The sequence below is a fragment of the Saccopteryx leptura genome, chromosome 2, assembly GCF_036850995.1.
Source record: "Saccopteryx leptura isolate mSacLep1 chromosome 2, mSacLep1_pri_phased_curated, whole genome shotgun sequence".
Taxonomy (NCBI): Eukaryota; Metazoa; Chordata; class Mammalia; order Chiroptera; family Emballonuridae; genus Saccopteryx; species Saccopteryx leptura.
The window spans coordinates 51,235,275-51,257,693 of record NC_089504.1 but is presented as its reverse complement, the minus strand read 5'-3'; the positions used below and the strand labels follow the sequence as shown (position 1 = coordinate 51,257,693).

Sequence of the window (22,419 nt, the reverse complement as noted above, 5' to 3'; positions counted from 1 at the left end):
CACGTCACCGTGGACAGGCCTAGGGTATTTCTTCCAAGTAGCAGGTAAACTGATCTCATTTCTTGTAGACACGAGGGCCACTCACTATGCCTTGCCTGAACATCTGGATTTTTATTCACCCCTTAAAGATCTCTGTTGTGGGTGTTGATAGTCTTTATTTTCTGCTGCTTTGTTTAATATATAGTGTTTTCTTTATTCCCCCTGCCTCAATGCCCCATGCCTATTTTAGGCTGGGACCTGCTCCTAATTTAGATGAATTTACCTCTGCCACCCAGCATAGTGTATCCCAAGGTTCTCTTCACCATTCCATGGCTGCAGAGCTCCAGGGAAAGGCACCTTAGGTTCATCTCTCCAGTTCAAAGAAAATGAAATCTCCATCTCCATACGTGCTGCAGATGGCTTTACCAGTCTATCTCAATTGTTATCAGCTAGAAGCAGTGGTCATTGGGACTTGGACTCTAGCTGCAAAGTGTGGAAATGTGACCACAACTCCAGTGCCTTGTGGACTTTTCCTGAATGTGTGTGACTCCTGCTTCTTGGAACAGTTCTCAGACTGAAGTAGGGTTGGGTTACATTTACAAATCATATGAAGCGATGATGGTGTTAACATGGACTTGGTGAAATTACATTAACATATTAAGAACATTTAAGACTGTAAGAATTTTATTATAGATCCTATAGACTTTGCTTGATAGTCTAATAAACTTTAGTTACTTAATTGTATTAAGATACTTGTTATAGTATCTGTTAGCATTGGTTATTTCAATTTTGTTGTTTATTTATAGTTTTCCAGTCTGCCTCCAAATCAGAACATGGGAATTCAGATGAGTATGAATCACAGCACACGAATTGAAGTTTTAAAAAATAAAAATAAAAAGGGGGATATGTTGGGGACTGAGTATATAAATAGGGTATTTTTTCAATCTGGACAGAGGTGCTGGGCCCAAACCCCACCTCATTTGTCTAGTTAACAAAGAGCTACTTCTGATTCTCATTTGTCTCATCCATGTTCTCCAGAGGAGGCTGGAAGCTAGTTTCTTATTAGTGTAAAGTAGATTTGGATGGTATGGTGGGGGTTGTCTTTGAGTTGCCTTGGAAACTTAATTGAATTGCTGATGAACCACATTTTTTCCTATTAATAAAAGCAGATGTGCTTCTGGGAGCACGGGCCTTACCACTAAGAAACAGTAGAGACTGTTTGCCTTGGCGTCCTCCCGAACCCATCTGTGCGTGTGTGTGTGTGTGTGTGTGTGTGTGTGTGTGTGTGTGTGTGTGTGTATAAGTCCCTGTTTATTATTTATTTGAATTCCAAACCTTTTCCCATTTGGGACCCCGGTATATACTTGTTGTGGTTGGACCCCAACAAGTTAGACTCCTAGGTCACTTTGCAAAGCCTCAGAGCAGAAGACTTCCTTTTCCTTTTTTTTTTTCTTCTTTCCCAAGTGGGAGGAGGGGGGATAGACAGATTCCTGCATGTGCCCCGACCAGGATCCACCCAGGACTAGATGAGTCTCTAAAGGCGGAGATGCCAGGACTAGGTGAGTCTCTAAAGTAGTGTTGCACAATACAGTAGCCATGGGGCACATACTGTTTTTAGCACTTAAAATATGGCTCTTCTGACTTATGTGCTGTAAGTGTGAGATACACATCTTGTTTGAAGTCTGGGTACAAGAAAGAAGGATGTAAAATACCTCTTAATATTTTTTTAAAATATTGGACTATATGTTGAAATGATAATGGGTTAAATAAAACATTAAAATTCATTTCTCCTACTTATTTTTTTACGTGTCTGAGAAAACATTCAAAATTATGAGTTTTCTATCAGGCAGCACTGCTCCTGAGAGTGTGAACCAATAGTGGCTCAGGGACAGAGGCCTGGCTGAAGAGCTTTTCTACAGAAAACGGAGTGATCCGGTGAAAGCTAACATAAAAGGGTGAGACTCCAACCCCCTCTCTCACTCTGAATGTTGGCAGTTGATCTCCTAACCTTCAGGTTAGAAGGGAGCGGAACACTAACCTCAGGATAAGCCAATCAGTTTAGGACGAGATCTACTGGTTCTGACCAGCCCCTACAGCCCCTGCTTGATCCCCAAGCACTCACTTCTGCACACAAAGCTGCTTCCTGCAAATTTCTGCAACTTTCTTGGGAGGGACACTTCTCTCAGCCTGCATGTACTAGCTAAAAAGGCCAGGGTAATGTCCCCGCAGTTGATGGATAAAGAGCTTAGCTTTCTTGCTCTTCCATTGGGAAGACAACCCTGAGCTAGTGAGTACCCTGACTTGAGTTTTGCATGGGATTGAGTGTTTCTTGCCCACCTGGGCCTGAACCTTCCCTTCCCTTCCCTTCCTCTCCCCTCCCTCCCCTCCCCTCTTCTCTTCTCCCTTCCCTTCTCCTCCCACCCTCCCCTCCCCTTCCCTGACTCATTTCTCCACCTCCCACCAGGCTTCCCTGAGACCACCTCTGAAATAAATTACCTGAACTGGGCTCCTTGTCTCTGGATCTTCTCTGGAGGAACCTAAACCAAGACAAATTCTGGTAGCGGAGCTCCTCTAGGCCATGTCCAGCCAGGCCATGTCCCCCTGTGGGGAAGGCACCCTGTGGGAACCTCACCCATATCCTTAGCACTTTCTAGAGCCTACATCTAAGTATGAGCAGAAGGCCCAAACCACTTGGCAGACATTAGAAGGAATCTTCTGATTCAGAGAACAGAAGAAAGTTGTTTTATAAAATGACAATTTACATTTATACTCTGCTCTGCATGGAAGTAATATTGTGTCATAATAATACTAAATGCCCCCCCAAAAAGATGCAGATATGTGTGTGCTTTGCTCAACAGAAAGCTACAATACTGGGCTGTTGGTGTCATAGTTAAGATCCGGTAACCCTTTGAGCACGCAGAAGGTGCCACTCATCCAGTCACTTGCTGGGATACAGAGATTAAAGCCAGCCCCTGTCAGCCAAGGAGGTACAGTCTAAGAGAAAAGGCAGATAAGAGGAAAAATGCTTATTGTGCAGCAAGAAAAAGCAAGATAGGCTAAGGGTGCCTGAGTGACTCTAAAACCAACAGGCTGGGAGGAGGGAGGAGAGGAAATAATTGCCGAGGCCCCGCCCAGTGCAGCGGAAGGAAGGGCTTCCCAGCAGAGATAGTAGAGAAGGGGCCGCATGTGGGAAGCCAAAATTATCCTGAGCTGGCTGCAGTGAAGGGTGTGGAGGGAAGGGGTCCAGGAGTGAGGCTGGAGGAAGGCATGGGCCTGGCTTATGCCAGGGAACTGAATGATTTTCTACAAGAGCATCACTGAGGGGCTCAGGGTGATCTTACCAGAAGAGGGAACATCTTTGATGGTTTCTATACTCTTTCCTTAGTAACAAGGTGCCCCCCTTCTTGCTGTCTGTAGAGGAAATGGAAACAAACACAACTTCTGTATCTTTTGAAAGGGGAAATGCCTGAGCTTGTGGAGCCAAGTGCGGGGGAGATGTCAGTGTCTGGCAAGGCTGTGAAGGGTGCTTTTTGTGCTCTAAGTGCCCTTCCCCCAACACGCCTACCACAGGTGGTTTCTGGTTTTGCACCTCCATCTGGCCCATGGCTTTTCACCAGAAAGCTGAGCTGTAGGACTTCTTCCATCTGACACCCACTCAGGGTCCACCTTCCAGTGAGGACCTGAATGGCCAGTAGCCACTGCCATCAGCAGCAGCCTGGCCCGTGCAGGTTCACATTGGATTTGGACAGACGGTAATGAAACAACAGAGCCACAAACTGGTGGGCCATTATCTTTAATCCTAGCTTGCACCCGCAAGCAAGTAAAAACACACACTGGGCTTCAAAACCCACTCATTCAGTGCTCACAAAGCTACTGACTTATCCGAATTTCCTAGAATCAAAGGTTTCTAGCTCACCAGACTTATTCACCTCTGTTCCCCATCTCCTTCTCTCTACACAAAATCTGAACTAACTGGCTTCTCTTTCAGCACTCTGCCATCTTGGCTGCCTCTCCTCTCCTCCACATGGCCTTACTGTGTTCTCCAACCTGCTCTCTGCTCTAATGCTAATCTCAGGAACTGAGAGAGAGCAAGCTCCCGGTCTGCCCCCACTTTATAGTGTAGAAATCCAAACCTTTAATCCAATATACAAATAGAGAAGTCTCTGATACAAAGTCACTTATCTGAGGCATGATGGGATTGCACCACCCCACATCAAAAAGGGTGGGAAAGGCTCAGTCCTAAACCCAAGCCTCAGGCTATAAGGATCCTACCTGCCTACAGCCTGCCGCCAACACACATTAATATAATCACGCCCATCCAAGCAATCACCTGGACGATGGGCTTCCACATGGGCAGAGCCATCTTTAACAAAGTGAGCATATATATATTTTATCTGCCCAACAGGACCCAATGGGTGCTGGATGCTCTGATTGTGGCTAATGGGGAAATCTTTCTAAGTTATGTAGCATATTAGACCAGATGCGTGAGATAGGTTTCTAGAAGGCACTAATAATGGCCAGATAACTCAGTTTGTGGGAGCATAGTTTCAATACACCAATGTAGCAGGCTCAATCTCTGGTTGGGGGACATACAAGAAGCAACCAATGATGCATTAATAGGTGGAACAAGTCAATGTTTCTCTCATCCTTCCTTTTTCTCTCTTTCTAAAAACAAAAACAAAAAAAACCCCAACAAAACCATAAACTCAAAAGAATGGACCTAAGATTAGAATATTAGGCTCCTTACAGAATGACAGGGAACACATCTGCTAGCAAAGGTCTTCATGGTGCCCGTAAGTCACTACACAGACACAAGGGGTATGGACAGGCACACAGCGGCAAAGGAAGTGAGCTGTCTTAGGTAGCTGAGAGGGGTCTACGGGAGGGCAGCCCTGAACCCTATCCACAGGCAACATGGTAGGGCTTTCTGCCATTGTTGAGCAAAATAATGAGTGTAGCTGTTAGAGTAAAACTTAATTTACAAAAATAGGTAATGGTGAGCTTATGGGCCTTAGTATTCCACCCCAGTATAGAGGTTAAAAGGGGGGGGCATATTTGCACAAGGAATATAGTCAATAACATTGTAATATCTTTGGACTATGAGACTTATCCTAGTGATCTCATGGTAAGATATATAATGTCAAATCACAATGCTATACACCTGAAACTAATATAATATTGTATACCAACTATAATATAATAAAAAAAAAAGGGCTTTGGAAACAGACAAACTTGACTTCAAATCCTAACCCTAATAACTAGTACAAGACATATTGTCTTACGAAGGTTCATTGACCTCTCTAATCCTCATTTCTCTAAATATAAAACGAGACAGTAATTTCTACCTTTCATATACTGACAAGGCTGAGAGGAGATTAAGTATAAAGACGTTGCCCTGGCCAGATAGCTTAGTTGGTTAGAGCATCATCCTGAAGGGCTGAGGTTGGGGGTTCGATCCTGGGTCAGGGCATGTACAGGAACAGATTAATGTTCCTGTGCCCCCCCTCTCTTCCTCTGTCTCTAATATCAATAAAATAAACTATATATATATATATTATTTTTTTACTTTTTCTTGAGCCAGCAATGTTTAACAAATATGGGCATCAGTACATACTTGCTGATGGCCAGTTTGATTGACCAAATGACAGATCCCCAAAAGGTAGGCTATGAGTCGGATATTTCTGGGATCCATATTCTTAAAGTGATGAGATGAAACATATTTGGAATGTTGTGTGAAGTTTGGAAGTCACTAAAGTGATTTGAAGATTTTTCTGTTTTCGTTAGAACACCTTTTTGTATAAGCAACATAAGTGTCCTGGCTAATTGGAGCAAAAGGATATTTTTGCTGGGAGAATATGGTGCAGTTCAGAAGTCTCAAAGAAAATCAGAGAATTAGGTTTAAAAATGGATGAGGAAGCTAAGGGAAGCCACAAAAGCAGGAACTTCACATCAGGCTTGACCTGGCAGCTAGAAAACTCTGCTTCTTCTGTATTACAACCTTTTGTTCAATATGCACAGTCCCATGTAGAATTTGGCCTGAACGAGCCCTTCACTGTTAGAAAGCAGGAAGAGGAAAGATCTTGAGCAAGGATCCTCCAAAAGACCCATTGACTCTCTTGGTGGAAGAGCCAGAACCTGGATGAGTAAGATTGGATTATGGCCACAGTCAGCACTTATGAAGAGAAAGTTCTCAGGCTCACGGAAAGGCATCAGGATTATTGGGCTGAAAGGTCCCTTGCCCATCTGCTAAGGGTTTCTCAGTCTGGGCACTACTGATATTTGGGGTAGAGTAAATTTTATTGTGCATTGTAGAACGTTTAGCAGAATCCTGGTCTCTACTAAGTAGATATCAGTGGAATGCTCCCTCTCCCCTTCCCATAGCCTCAGAATGGGGCGAGGAGGGGGCGGCAAACTCAGCCCAGCTCGAGAACTGTAGGACTGGGGGCCTCTGCGTGCTCAGTGTTCCTGGTCTGGTCTTTTGTAACCATTCCCTCAAGGACGTGGTTGGTCTTGAGGCAGACTCAATTTAGTACTTGGGATCCACTCTGTTTCCTGAGTAGATCCCTTATTATTGTTACCCCAAAATATTTTAACATTTTAATATGACAATTTCTAAACATCCTCAAGTTCAGGTAAGACTTACCTTCCCAGTGGTCTAGACGTTCAAAGGTGATACATGAATAGATGACTGAGTAAATATATGAATACAGAAGAGAGAAAGAAACATATAATTTTATTCTGTCTGCACAGTAGCTGTAGTAGTTCTTTCTTTTTGCTCAACCCCCATCCAATGCCATTCTTCCTTTGTGATTTCTTTTAAGGGATTACCTCCTTCTTTTCTATGGGTCATGCAGTCATGGTGGGATGGTGAAACCAGGTCCTGCTTTCCTACTAAGGAAGCCCATAGTCCCGGTTTTCCTTGTGAGTTTTGTTTTTTTGTTTTTTGTTTTTGGGGTTTTTTTTTTGTTTGTTTGTTTTTTTTTGTTTTGTTTTTTTTTGCTTTTCTTCTTACATTGCCATACATCAGGGGTCCCCAAACTTTTTACACAGGGGGCCAGTTCACTGTCCCTCAGACTGTTGGAGGGCCGGACTATAAAAAAACTATGAACAAATCCCTATGCACACTGCACAAATCTTATTTTAAAGTAAAAAAACAAAACGGGAACAAATACAATATTTAAAATAAAGAGCAAGTAAATTTAAATCAACAAACTGACCAGTATTTCAATGGGAACTATGCTCCTCTCACTGACCACCAATGAAAGAGGTGCCCCTTCCGGAAGTGCGGCGGGGGCTGGATAAATGGCCTCAGGGGGCTGCATGCGGCCCGCGGGCCGTAGTTTGGGGACCCCTGCCATACATCCTAGTGGCATTTCACTGAAGCTCAACTGGTTAGAATTTTTCTCTAGCAGTCTAAGTGCTAAAGGGGCAAAGAAGAGAAAAGGGCAGGAAGAAAAAGAGGAATGGACAACTGTGGAAGGCTGGCTTCCAGAAGGACTTAGCATCTGCTTCATCTTCCTCACCGCCTGGGAGAGGCAAATGGGGTCAGCATCATGAGGTGACTTTCCTAAAGTTGCTCTATAAGGAGAACGGGGCTGATGGAACCTTTGCAAAAGAAAAGAAAGGGGAAAAGAGATAAAGAAAAGCAGAAGAGGGGGAGGGAACCAGGCAAGAAGGAAGAGAAGGTGTTGCTCATGAAAGGCAGCCGTGTGCCTCCACCCACCCATGACCAGAACTTAGTTTGCTCGCCAGACCTCTGCGTTCTGTAGGAAGTGAGTTACGTGGGGCTTTGCCAACTCACTGATGTTTCTTTAGTTACGTCCTTTGGAAATATGTGAGGCTCGACTTCTGGGCAATAGCTTCCCCTTTAAAACAATAACTGCCACTATGATTACTGCTACTTGTTACTAAGCTCTATGTGCCTTGGGCTGTTAGACTATTGCATTTATTTTCTCAGTCATTGATTCCTCCCAGAAAGCCAATGAGATAGGTGATAGTATTGTCCCTGTTTCATAGATGAAAATATTGAGATTCAATGATGTTATCTTGCACAAGATTAGAAATGGGATTTGAACTGAGGTCTAACTAACTGCAAGGCCTCTGACTGCAGACAGTGGGGGCTTTCCAGCCTAGAGCCTCCTAGCTCCCAGCCCTGGAAAAACAGAGGAGAGGATGTGAGAGTTCCCCACATCCTAGTCCAGCTCAGACCCACTCAGATCTCTACGCCTTCAGCTTTTTCAGCAGGACTTAACTTTTTGAACCTGATTTTGATCTGGCATTGGAAATGCAGAGCTGTCTCCTGATGAAACCATCCCACTCTCCATCTGGTGAATTAACTTGCTTTCATCGCCTTCTCCCTCCCTTGGCCTATGGGTCAGCAGGCTACTTGATAGCACCTTGGCCAGAGAATCAATGGATAAGGAAAGGAAAAGGAGGAAAACTTAGCTCAACTCTTGTTACCTGAGGCGGTAGCTGAAACCAATGCCCACAAAGGGAGTTTTGTATTTCCCATGAATTTAAAATGTCCCTGTCACTTGTGCTACCAAACGTCCCACATTGTTGATCCAGAAGAGAATGGAATCATTGTGCAAGCAGAACAATTTATAAGAAAATACTTCACAGCACACAGTTGTATAATAAAACTCACTTCCAAGGAGCTAATAATTACTTAGGTGTTTCTTTGTAGCCCTCACCTCATTTAGGGTTTGGGACAGGAGAAGAGCTGTTAAAAACTCAAGACCGTTAGGAGGTACCAGTCATGCCCCTACTCTCTGTGTGGGTCCCAGTCATGCCCCCACTCTCTCTGTGAGGGTCCCAGTCATGCCCCCACTCTCTGTGTGGGTACCAGTCATGCCCCCACTCTCTCTGTGGGTCCCAGTCATGCCTCCACTCTCTGTGTGAGTCCCAGTCATGCCCCCACTCTCTGTGTGGGTCCCAGTCATGCCCCCACCCTCTGTGCGAGTCCCAGTCATGCCCCCACTCTCTGTGTGGGTCCCAGTCATGCCCCCACTCTCTGTGAGGGTCCCAGTCATGCCCCCACTCTCTGTGTGAGTCCCAGTCATGCCCCCACTCTCTGTGTGGGTCCCAGTCATGCCCCCACTCTCTGTGTGGGTCCCAGTCATGCCTCCACTCTCTGTGAGGGTCCCAGTCATGCCTCCACTCTCTGTGTGGTCCCAGTCATGCCTCCACTCTCTGTGCGGGTCCCAGTCATGCCCCCACTCTCTGTGTGGGTCCCAGTCATGCCCCTACTCTCTGTGTGGGTCCCGGTCATGCCCCACTCTCTGTGTAGCTCCCAGTCATGTCCCCACTCTCTGTGAGGGTCCCAGTCATGCCCCCACTCTCTGTGCGGGTCCTGGTCATGCCCCCACTCTCTGTGTGGGTCCCGGTCATGCCCCCACTCTCTGTGAGGGTCCCGGTCATGCCCCTACTCTCTGTGTGGGTCCCGGTCATGCCCCCACTCTCTGTGTGGCCTCCTTATTCGTCATCCTAGGCTGGTTTGTTTGTTTGTCTTTGTTTTGTTTTTCTGTAAGTCATTTCTAGTCCTGGTCAGGGAACTTACAAACTTGTTTTTAAAACTGAGATATCTGTATGTCAGAAAAGTTCTGATAAATTATAAGCAGCTACCTAGCTAATATTGGGTTCTGACAAGCTTGGTCTTGGGAGGATATTTTCTGGTGAACTTGACCATGAAGCTTTGGAGGAAAAAGTGGCCTTTCCATCAAAGGTATAATCAGTGTCTTCAAAACCAATTTTTCCTTTATTTCTTTCTCTTTTCTTCTTTCTCCATCCTTTCTGTTTCTCGTCTCTTCCTTTCCTTTTTTTTATCCCTCCCACACAAAAAGAGGGGAGCCACCTTGTTTAAAAAAATACTGTACCAACTTGCAATGTTGAATTTCAGCAAAGCTTTGCTTATAAGTGGAGGGGCGATTCTGTCCTTGCTGAGAGGAGTAATCCTGTTTTATTTCTGATGTTGAAAGTGAAACAAGAAGATGAAGTTTCTAATTCTGATTTAACTTCTTTTCTCAAGCTATTCTTCTTAGAAGCTTCTTTAATGTCAAAGAGAATTACATTTTCTACTCTCTTCTCTCCTTGTCGTCTTCTTTTCCTAAGATTTTCAGGAATGGAGGGTGTTCATTATTTTTAACCTCAAATAAATGCACAGAGAAGGCTATAGTGAATCTTCTACACTGGGAAAATTTAAAGCTAGCAAAAGTAAGGCAATAAAAAAGTTAAATAGCAAACACAGAGGTTTGCTATTTAATTCACAGAGTAAAAACAAGATTCTCATTTTTGAATTCTTGATAATAAAGACATCTCAGTTATGAACTGACATATAAATTAATAAGACTTTCATCTTTTGGTGGCTCCACCTCTGGCCCAGCCCCTAAAATCTGTCTTTGTGGTTTCTTCCTTGCCATAGAAATTCATGAATATAGAAAGGCTGTGCATGGAAGGCAGATGAAGCATGAGGTTTCGGCAACGCCTCATAACCAGGCTTTCAGAAAAGCCAGTGGACCCACAAGGTTCGTGACATTCTAGGGGAGCTGCAGTTAGGCTCACAGGAGGGAATAGAGGAACGAGGAAGAGCAGGGAAAACCCGTCCACTCACCCAGCCAGGGCACAACATCAGTGTCAAGCTAGGGCGCCAGAATCTTTAGTGATCTAGGCTAGACCAGAGCTTCCCAAACTTGAACAGGCCCCCACCCCAGGGAGCTTATTGAACAACCTGTGCTGTCATACAAGGTCCTGTGGGCAGAAGAGTCCTGAGCTTGGTTTAATGCTTTATTGTTACCTTCTTGAAATCCTTGATGACTTTACATTTGAACTTGTGGTGTGTAAGTAAAGTCTGATAGGACAATATAGTCAGCAAGACAATAGAGGCACAGATGGAGTCCTGTATGAATGTGCACGCCTCTTATCTCTTGCTGTCCATTTGCGGATAGTGTTCAAGATGCCCCATAAGTACAAAATTCTGATGGAAACTTATCAAGGCTTAAGGCAAGTTCAGGGTAATGTGTTATGTTTATGATTAGGAAGGCTGAGGGCTCTGACAACCTTGAAACCAGAGCTTGCTATGGCACAGGAGGATGGAGATGATATTCAAAAAAATATGAAAAAGGAGCCCTCTCATCTGTTCTTTATTACCTTTCTTTATTAGACCATTGCTTACGCTGAAAATGATGCCATAGAAAGACAAGTGCTATTTCTTTTTAGTTTTTCCTTAATCCATTAGGAAAGAGAATATAGAGCTTGCTGGTAGAATGTAAGCTTATAAAGAAGTAAAATAAAAATAATTGAGTTGTGTTTTTCAACATTTCCACTCTTCTAGTAAGGACAAAGTACATGTGTGCACAAGTGACAAAATACAGATTGTGTAATTTTGATGATTTCACATGAGTTAAATTCACATGTCCACTTAAAATCGGTATTACATGATGAAAAGGTAAGTAGCAAATCCATACTAGTAATTTAAATTTTTAATATTTTTACTTAATATGACATTAAACAGCAACGATGAAATACCCCAAGTTGAGAGGCTGAAGAGAAAATAAAAGCTTTATAGTTAGTACCTTCAGTGGTACTTTTTCTCGCTTTTTGAACAAGGGCCAATATTTTTATTTTGTACTGGGCCACACAAATTATAGAGCTGGACCTGCTCCTAGATGATGCTAGCATTCCTGATCCACAGACCAGATTTGGAGAAGTGAGAAATTTGAAGCCAGATGTGTCTGGGTTCATCTGCAGAATCTACCATCTGTTAGTTGTTTTTATGATCTTAGGAAGTCCTTAAAGGACTATGAAAAGAAAGACAAAACATTATCCTTATGGCTTATCTATCAATAACTATTGTCTAACTTGGTATGATATTTTGCTAACATACTTTTGTTTCTTTATCTATACAATGAGGATGATAATTCTTCCCAAGCAGAAATTTAAAAGATGACTCCCTCCTCTAAACTCTTCTTGCCTTCTGCAGACCCTAGAGTTCAATGACGGTCCATCCTCGTCTACCATAGTTGGTGGTTGACCTTTTGGTGTCTCTGTTCGGATGTAAGCTCTTTGAGGACTGGGTCATATCATGCTTCTATTTTAAGGGTGTGCCTGCACAGCCAACCCTACCACAGCATCAATATTACTATAATGTATATGTTTGATATCGAATGAATACAAATTCTCTGCTTCAACCGAGCAAAGGAAAACAGATGAAAAATGACTACACTTGCCCTCATTGAGGTACTGCACATGCCTGCTGATTCCGGCCGCTTGTCCCACTATTAATATCTCCCTTCTGCTTTTTCTTATCCTTCAAAGATTGGCTATGTGAATTCTTTGGGCTTCTAAAGGATTTGATTCTGGACTGTTCAAAGTCATTCTTCTGTGGAGAGTTGCCAGGGAATCTTATGCTTACATTATCAGCCTGAGGCGTTTCTAATCATTTTTTCTTGTAGGCCACCCAAGGCAACTGAGCAGCCTGGGTGGGGTGAAGAGAACATGGTGAGGGGGGCAGCTTCATGCTGGGTATCGAAGGTTGCCCAGGCTGAGGAAGGTATCTATGCCACAAGGTTCCATTAACTTCAGATCCCAAGTAAGGTGAGGAGCACATCTCTGTAGGGGGATGGACAGCCCTGTGTGCAGGGTCAGAGCCTGAGGGGAGTAAGGAGGCAGCTGGTACAGGGTGGGGGGCAGGAAGACGGGGTACAAGCAGAGGGACTGAACAAATAAGAAATGTGCTGAGGATAATGGGAGCCAGATATCTCACCATTAAAGAAAATTATAAATATTAAAAAGGAAGTAGAATAAATCTTATCATTTTGAATTGGAATTGAAATATCAGTGTGAACTCATGTATCTCTCTCTCTCTCTCTCTCTCTCTCTCTCTCTCTCTCTCTCTATATATATATATATATATATATATATATATATATATATAGATATATAGATAAATATAGATATAAATAAATGAGTGTATATGTGTGTAAAGTCTCCTTGGAGTAAAGGCTCCCCAGTTAGTAATGAGTTTATATTCTGGTTCCCAAGTATCATTCTCCACTAAGAGGGACAAGAGGTCCTTGAAGAAATGGGTAATTGTAAAGGCTGAGGTAGGGAAAATACAAGAAGAGCTTGTGCCATAGGTGAAAGAAGTACTCAGAGATTGATGGGGACATGTCCAAGAACACAGAAGCCAGATTGAAGGAGCTCCCACTGGCCAGACTTGGGGCAATTTGAGGCTAAAAGTAAATAACCATATATAACAGATTATACTTTAATGAATAGTATCGGATTCCATGAGTTCTTATTGATACAAAGGAATGAATGAATGATTTGAAAGTTTGATGAGGATAGTATATTTACATATATTCAAAATACCTTCCAAAAAAATACTTATTAATTTCAAAGGGGAAAAAGTATACTTTTGCAGTAGAAAAGCCCCGTAGACATCATTTTGATCAAATGTTCAAAGTGAACATTGCCAAGGTGCCATGAGAATAAGTAACACAGTTGGTTTGGATATATTGTTGCTGAAGTCGGATAAACTGAATCCAACTAGCAGACACAAATAGGGGGGCATTTTACAGAACAGCTGTGAGTAATCTTTATAAGTATTGGTTTTATAAAAGTCAAGAAAAAACTAAAGAATTTTTTTGGATTGCAGGAGACTAAAGTGACATGACAAATGCCACGTGTGATTCTGAACAGGATCCTTCTGCTCTAAAGGACACTTATTGAGACAACAGGTGAAACTTGAATGGCATTTCTGAATTAAATGATAGTAAGTTTCAATTTTAATATTGTGGTTTTGATAGTTATATTAGATCATGAGGAGAATGTCCTTGTTTGTAGAAAATACACTAAAACGTTTGAGGGTGGTATGACGTTATGCAGTCAACTTACTTTCAAGTGTTTCAGGAAAAGTAATTGCTCCTACTGTTCTTGCAAGTCTGAGATTGTTTCCAAATAGAAAGCAAAAACCAGAGGCAAACTGAGCAAAGATAAGAAATGGAAAACTGGGAAGGAATTAGGGGAGGAGTAGGCAAAGGAGAGAGTAAAATAGCTGTATTTGAAAGAAGGGGAAGAAGGGTTAAAGAGAATTAGTCTACCAAGGAGAGGGGCAGGACCTGGCCAGAAAGCTTGATTGGTTAGAGCAGGGGTCCCCAAACTTTTTACACAGGGGGCCAGTTCACTGTCCCACAGACCGTTGGAGGGCCGGACTATAAAAAAAACTATGAACAAATCCCTAAGCACACTGCACATATCTTATTTTAAAGTAAAAAAACAAAACAGGAACAAATACAATATTTAAAATAAAGAATAAGTAAATTTAAATCAACAAACTGACCATTATTTCAATGGGAACTATGCTCCTCTCACTGACCACCAATGAAAGAGGTGCCCCTTCTGGAAGTGCGGTGGTGGCTGGATAAATGGCCTCAGGGGGTCGCATGCGGCCCGCAGGCCGTAGTTTGGGGACCCCTGGGTTAGAGCATAATCCTGAAGCACAGAGGTTGCCAGTTCAATCCCTAGTCAGGGCACAGACAGGAGCAGATCGATGTTCCTGTCTCTCTGTCTCACTCCCTCCCTTCCTCTTTCTCTAAAATGAATAAAATAAACATTTTAAAAAAGAAGAAGAAGAAGGGGGTGGGAGAGGAAATGAGATGCTGACATAGTTGACAAACTAAAGGAGGGCTTGGCAATGGATTTGGAGAAATTGGCAAGTTAACAGAGAAAAAGCTTGGTGAGTGGGAAGATGAAGAAAGGAAGAGGGAGGAGAAGAGAGCTAATGGTTATTGAGGGCCTTCTATGTAGTAAGTCTTAGGCTGGGCATTTAAATTCCATTTAATTTTTACATAAGCATATAAAATGAGAGTTGTATCCACATTTTTTTTTTGTATTTTTCTGAAGCTGGAAACAGGGAGACAGACAGACTCCCGCATGCGCCTGACCGGGATCCACCCGGCATGCCCACCAGGGGGCGATGCTCTGCCCATTTGGGGCCTCGCTCTGTCTCGACCAGAGCCACTCTAGCGCCTGGGGCAGAGGCCAAGGAGCCATCCCCAGTGCCCGGGCCATCTTTTGCTCCAATGGAGCCTTGGCTGCGGGAGGGGAAGAGAGAGACAGAGAGGAAGGAGAGGGGGAGGGATGGAGAAGCAGATGGGTGCCTCTCCTGTGTGTCCTGGCCAGGAATCGAACCCGGGACTTCCGCACGCCAGGCCGATGCTCTACCACTGAGCCAACCAGCCAGGGCATGAATCCACATTTAATAAATGAATAAACTAAGGTTCAGAGAAGTTAAGCAACTAACTCAAAGTAATAGAACTGGTAAGCAGAACTAGGATTTCAATCCCAGCACCTGTGATGTCAGTGACAATGGGATTGTCAAGAAATGGTCTCATTCAGTCAGGAAGGAAAAGAATTCAATATTTCTCTCCAGAGATTGGAGGGGGCTCACAGACAGAGTCAGAAAATGACAGTGGGTGTTTGGAGGTTGGAATTGATTGAGATTTAAATAATCTGAAGAAATGTGTTGTTGAAGTCATAAGGAAATGGCAGGAAAAGAAAGAGAAACACTGAGACATGCCAACACCTTTAGGTGAGAGAAAGTCAAACAGGAACTGGCAGAGGGCTTAGGGGATATGGTAGGCCAACTTCTAAAACAGCATCCAATGATCCGCATACTCTAGTAGTCACACCCCTGTGTAGTCCTCTCCCTTCGAGCCTGGATCTAGTGACTTACTTCTTTTTCTTTTCTTTTTATTGAGAGAGAGAGAGAGAGAGAGAGAGAGAGAGAGAGACAGACAGGAAGGGAGAGAGATGAGAAGCATCAATTTTGGTTGTGGCATCTTAGTCGTTCATTGATTGCTTTCTCATATGTGCCTTGATGGGGTGGGGGGCTCCAGCTGAGCCAGTGAGCTTTTGCTCAAGCCAGTGACCTAGGGCTTCAAGCCAGAAACCTTTGAGTTCAAGCCAACAACCATGGGGTCATGTCTATGATCGCACACTCAAGCCAGTGACCCCACATTCAAGCTGGTGAGCCTGCACTTGATCCAGCAACCTCGGGGTTTCAAACCTGGGTCCTCTGCATCCCAGGCCAATGTTGTATCCACTGTGCCACTGCCTGATTAGGCTAGTGACTTATTTTGAATCGAAAGAATACAGGAATATTGACAGGTTGTCACTTTGGTGATTAGGGTACAAATCTTGCTAGCAGACACTGGCTTGTTGGTGTCAAAGAAACAAGCTGCCTTGTTGGAGAAGCCCATGAGTCAAAGAACTAGGACAGCTTCCAGCTAAAAGCCAGCAGGAAATAAGGCCTTCAATCCAATGACCTTCAAGGAACTGAATCTTGCCAACAACCATGTGAATGAGCTTGAAAGTACTAGCTTCTGTCCCAGTTGAACCCTGATGGAGTCTTGTGAGAGGCCCGGGGCCAGCACTGTGAATTGCAGCCTGAGAGAGACCTTGAAGTAGAAAGCCCGGCTAAGATGTACCTGGATTTCTAATCCACAGAAACTGGAGAATAAATATGTGTTGTTTTAGACCACTGAGTTTCTGCACACAGTCCATCTTTGTTATTCAAGAATTGAATACTTGCAAATTTGCTTGCTCACTAACATTTATCTATAACCCCCGAAATCAGAACCCCCACACCTTCCCGGTCACCATGCAAACGTACAAAGCAGTGAGAATTCTGAGCGCCTGGCGCTCTGCTCCCAGGTGAGGCAGAACAAGGCAAGGGTCTGCTTTCTCGTGTCAACTCTCATAGTATACACACATGTCATTTTCACAGTCCACTTAGTGCCATTTTTAAATTTAAAAACCTTTTTTTTTTTTTACATTTCTGTTGGTGAGTTCACTGTTTAAAATTGTCTCCACGCATAGAGCTGAAGTGCTGTCTAGTGTTCCTTAGCGCAAGAAGGCTGTGATGTACTTTATAGAGAAAATTCATGTATTAGATAAACTTTGTTCAGGCATAAGTTAGATTCAGGCTGTTGGCTGACGGTGAATTCAGTGTTAATGGATCAACAATATATATTCAATTAGGTGTATTTGAACAGAAACACGCATAACACAAGTTTATGGATCGATCAGTCCGTGGAAACGACGTGACCGGAGGCTGGCAGGAACCTAGCCCTCTATTTCTTCTAGGAGCAATGGCACAGCATTCGCTCAGTCAGTGCCCTCGGTGACTAGAGGACATACCGCGAACACTGAGAATCAGCTGTAACTTGTTATGTAGCAATACAATGGGTAGCAAATAGAGAAGAAAGAGGGTAATTCAGTTCACAAATCTAAGGAGAGAAAGTGTTTGTGAAATGATCAATTATCAAGAATGCAGATCTCGCCCTGGCTGGATACCTCAGTTGGTTAGAGAGCATTGCCCCGAAGCACAGAGGTTGCCAGTTCGATACACGGTCATGGTGGATACAGAAACAGATCGATGTTCCTGCTTCTGTCTCACTCTCTCCCTTCCTCTCTTGCTAAATCAATCAAAAAATAAAAATAAAAGTGAAGGTCTCCACTGGGGTAAAGTTAGAGAGGTATTGGATATAGTAATTAATTAGTGTCTGTTATCTAAGTATTGTTGAAATGATTATATATTTAAAATCAATAATTTTGCCTGGCTAAAGAGAGTTATTTTGGATAAATGTGAGTGAAACTCTCCAGGAAAATTAGCCTCACAAAGCAATCTCTTTGCTCTATAGAGCCCACAGCTGTGTGAGGGCTGATGTGTCAGAAGGCACCAGCTTAATTAAAAGCTCCATGACTGTACAGGGTGATGTAACCCAAGGCCGGCTCCTGGCAGCTGCAGCGCACGATGCTGCCAACCCAGGGACGTGGTTCAGCTATAGGAGACGCTGTGCAAGGCAATAGCCCCCGGGGACCCGACCTGCCCTAACACAGCTTTTCTGTAATCTACGGCTCCAAATTCTGGCATCTGTGACTGAAAGGTTAAAGTATCTTCATTTTATGTACTTTTAACTTCAGCCCATAAAAAGTGTTATTTTAAATTTTGTTTTTTAATTAGTCTCCCAACTTTATCTTGGATCCCCAATCCCAGCCTTATCCCCTGTACTCACTCTAATGAGTGTGCTAAGTCCTTAAATATCCATGGGTTTTGTGTAACATATAGTGGTGTTACTGTGTGTGCGCGTGTATAGGTGTGTAGAATTAGCAGTTACATAAATAGCACTAGGCTATAAATATTGAGTTCTTTTTTACTTTTTCCACTCTACCCTATAATTTCCATGTTGCTCTATGAGTGTGTAGCTTGTTGCTTCTAAGAGCTGTGTGATATACCGTGGTGTGTCTCTGTGACACCTTACCCACCCCTTCCCCTGGACACTCGGCCTGCCTCCACTGCCCACCACCTCGCGACACACAGGGAGCAGAAGGAACGCAGCAGTCCCCCTCGTAGTGTGACGTCCTTCATTCTCCTGCAGTTACTCTGTTGTCCATCTTCCCTTCATGTGGTAGAGGACAACATCCAGAACTCATTCTTATATCATGAGAATATGCAATGTTTTACTTTTTGTAGAGCCTCTTCTCATTTGGTTACTTCAATTTCTGGGGGGCAGCGGTACAGATTGGTTTATTAGGTTAAAAAGAAAACACACACACACACACACACACACACACACACACACAGTGGTAAGTCCCAAATCTGACCTTGCCTGAAGATTGTAAAAGTAAAAAGCAAACAAAAACCTAAAAAGAAAATGCTGCTTAATGCATTTTAACTTAAAATAAATATATTTCATGAAAAGACAAGGGACAGAGAAAGGAGCTGACAAAATCAAGTAACTGACACATGAAAACACTTCCAATGTGAGAAATTGCTCACCCAGAGGGCAAACACACATTCTGAAAGCTTATATCATTGCAGCACAAAAGGAAAAAATAAAAAGAATAAAATTTGGGTAACCAGAAAGCCAAAATTTATACTGTCCTCAAGTACCAAGTGCCAAGCTAGACTGGCACTTGATAAGGCTGCCAAAAACTAAAGCTAGAGAGTCTCTCTGATTCAAAGAAAAGAAAGCCATAACTTGTGTAATTGATTTTTATTTCTCAATTATACAGACACTATATATATATATGTATATATATACATATATATATTCACACACACAGTGTTGTTACATATTTTAATATTATTAATCCATATTATTTAAGGAGACTTTATTTATGTACCCAAAGTCTAATAGATACTTTACTCTGAGCAACCCTATACATGGTAGAAAACCCTTTAAATATATAAAAGATTAATTTATGCACACATAACTGTGTCTTAGGGAGCAATCTACTGAGGCATTGTGATTTAGATGAGCATTGCAAACATAGTACCATAAGTCAATCCTTAAAGTGAGATCCTAACAACATAAAGGCTTGGCGTAGTGACTTCCTCACACACCTTGGAGTATGTCTTAGAAGATAACCCCATAGAACACTGTATGGCTTCAGTGGGAACTCCAGGGTTTCCTCCCACACCCAGCTATTGCCCTCACTCCTTGACAGTGTCTTCTGAACAGAATTTCTGTCCCTTCTCTTAAACAAGGAGCTAAACAAAGAGCAGTTGCCACTTTGGGAAAACAATACTTTTGCTTCCAATGATCCTTTGATTCCCTTAACTACAAATCTACAGAAAAAGTGCAAAACAGTTCCCAGAAGTCAGAACCAAAGCAAGAATGCTCAGAATGCAGGATCTAGATAGCTAATAATGCGAATGTTTACATCTGCCTATCTATCTGCTTAGGGATCATTTTCTCAGGATTCTTCTAGGATTTTACTTATTTGGATTGAATTTACATGGTGGATTTTCTCTAGCACATGCAATTAAATTAATTTGTCTTTGTAAGATAATGAAATAGCAAATGCCTAACTATCAGAATGGTTAGACAGCCCATAGAGCAGCCCAAATAAAATCACCGATTGGGAACGATGCTCATAATTTCCATGTGGGAAGGTTAAGCTCCAAACAGAACACCACCCGAGCAGTCTTCCATGAGAAGGGTGGACAAACTCAAAGAAAGTGTGAATGGTGAGACTGTTGCCATGTCTGGTTGAAATAACAAAAGCCCTTTATCAACAGTTGTATGTCCTCAGTCTTCACCATTAAGCTGAACACTAGATTCTTCATTCCTTTCTCTGACCATGTAATTCATCTTCCAAAATGGGACAAGACTGAGCAAAAGGAAGCATTATTAATAATTATGCCAGGGCAGCAACGGTAAATGGGTGAACAAACTGGAATATCAGGTCAATGTACTTATGTCAACACTAAGTTCTGGGAGAGGTATAATCTGGGCTTCCGAAGTGGAGCTGGGCTGTGAGAGAAGGGGAGCTCTAGGGTTTTTCCATAAGACAAGCCAGACTTTACAAGGGAGATGACCCAAGGAACAGCGTTCAGTAAGATAATCAGCTGAAAAAGGTCAAGAGGGGGAACTGTGGCTTCTGGAGGAGAGAGCTGACCTGTGTGTACGAGAATGTCTGGAAGATGGGGGGGAGACCAATGTGAAGCAAACGAGGTCAGCGAACATCAGCCGCCTGTGCAAAGAGGTCTACTTCAAAGCATTTTAAAGCTTATAATACCCAGGGCTCAGAGAATCACAGACAGCTCAGCGGGACAGTTCCCCACTATATAAGGTTATGATGGAACCCCATTCTCCACTTCATTTCTATATTTGCTATCTAATTAGTAATAGGTGATACTGGAGACTAAGAACGTTCCCAGAGTAAGGTCAAGGTCTCAGCAACACCCGTCAACAGCCAAAAACCTTCTTAGTAGGCTTCACTGTGGGTCATGTTGACACAACCTTTTCCAGCAGGCATGCGTTTTTCTGCCAAACTTTATTTTTTAAGAATAAATCAGCTTGCTCCTTACTTGCACATTCTGTTAGAAAAATGAGTATCTAAATACAGATGGGGAGTGGGCCAACGGATGCTTGCACAACGGATGCTTGCACTGGAGCAGGGCCCAGCAAACTTCTCTATAGAGATAGTAAATGCTCGGCCCTGCAGGCCACATGGCCCGTCGCAACTGCTCAGCTCTGCTGTTAGAGTATGAAAGTAGCCTCAGAGAGTTCATAAGTAAGTTTGTGGGGCCGTGTTTCAGTAGAACTTTATTTATGAACACTGAAAGTTGAATAATTTTCATAGGCCTTGAAGTATTAAAAAAAAAATGTTTTCCGACCCCAAGTGTGAACAGCAACCTTTGCTAGAAGGCCAGCTGGAATCGGGCGCTGCGCCACACCTGCCTGGAGCTGGCCAGCCCTTCTGCTGGGGCCCCGGACTAGAAATCACACCGGTGTTTTAAAGGGCACGTGAAAACTACAAAGACATATTTTGCAAATGATAGTACAGACCCATATTTAATTTTAAACCTGTGATCGGAGTAGAGTGTTTTAAAGCAGATTACTTTTTATAAGGTGTGTGAGAGAGAAATTTAGATAACTGAATGTTACAAAATAATGAAGTTTTAAATGGGCCACCTGACCCTTGAGTCGTTAGCATTTAAGGTATAACATCTTGAATAAACTGATGACATGAAGCACAGACAGCTCCCCTAACTGTGGATATGGATCCTTAAGCTTCTAATGCAGAGGTCTCCAACATTCATTGCAGAGCTGATTCTTTTAAAAAAAGAATTCAGAGAAAACATGCCCAATTTGATTACTAAAATAAAATAATGTGAACAAGAAAGCCTGGTTTCCCTTTGAGAAGGTAAAGACAAGTCATTCATGTGGACAGGACCCAAGTGGGCACTGAGCTGACGGCAGTTTCCGTGTGTGGTTGATGGCTGTGTTGGGCAAGTTTAGGATTTTAAAAGTAGAGTTACATGGGGACAACTTTTCAAGGGAGAGTTGAGCCCTGTGTATTTTAAACCTAAAATGATCACCATTGAGAAACCCAGCTAATCTATGGAAGCAAATCCACTCATAATTAATAGTGAATAGAAGTTATCTTATTGGTCAATACCAGTCTAAGAGATTAAATATCACTGCACCAAGTGTTAACAAAATATGGAGATGGAAGGTCCTACTTTCTTGCTAAGGTTCAACTAAAATCTTTGAGGCACATAATTGGCAAAATAGGAAAATACACACAATTTCCTAAAACACGTTAAGAGTAAACAGATTCCCTTACTGTTTGCCCCTTAGAAACTTAGAATGGCACCAGGTAGTGCAAAGTGGAAACAATACCATCAGCCCTATCATTCCAGGCAGATACGTTTCAACAGGACCACGAAGCAGAAAAGCATCCTCTTCTTCCAGCCATGGTCAACTAGGCCTTTTCTTTCAGCTTCAGGTCAATACTTGAAAAAAAAAAAAAAAAAGGAAGAAAAAAATGAGAAACTGAGTAAGAAACATTCAGTAATGATTTGGGATGGGCATGTGTTTGCTTTTTTTTCTCTTAAAGAACTTAGTGAAAATAAATCATGCATGT

General features: G+C 42.8%; 1 protein-coding gene across 2 annotated transcripts in view; it reads right to left on the bottom strand.

Moving 5' to 3' along the window:
- Nucleotides 1-19,670: 19,670 nt before the first annotated feature.
- The window catches only part of PRUNE2 (prune homolog 2 with BCH domain), a 285,127-nt gene continuing 282,378 nt past the window's right edge, over nucleotides 19,671-22,419 (bottom strand). For both annotated transcript variants that reach the window (XM_066367956.1, XM_066367957.1), the window contains one exon: nucleotides 19,671-22,288. In XM_066367956.1, the coding sequence (XP_066224053.1) occupies nucleotides 22,258-22,288 (31 nt within the window). In that variant the 3' untranslated portion in view covers nucleotides 19,671-22,257. The remainder of the gene's footprint in view (nucleotides 22,289-22,419) is intronic.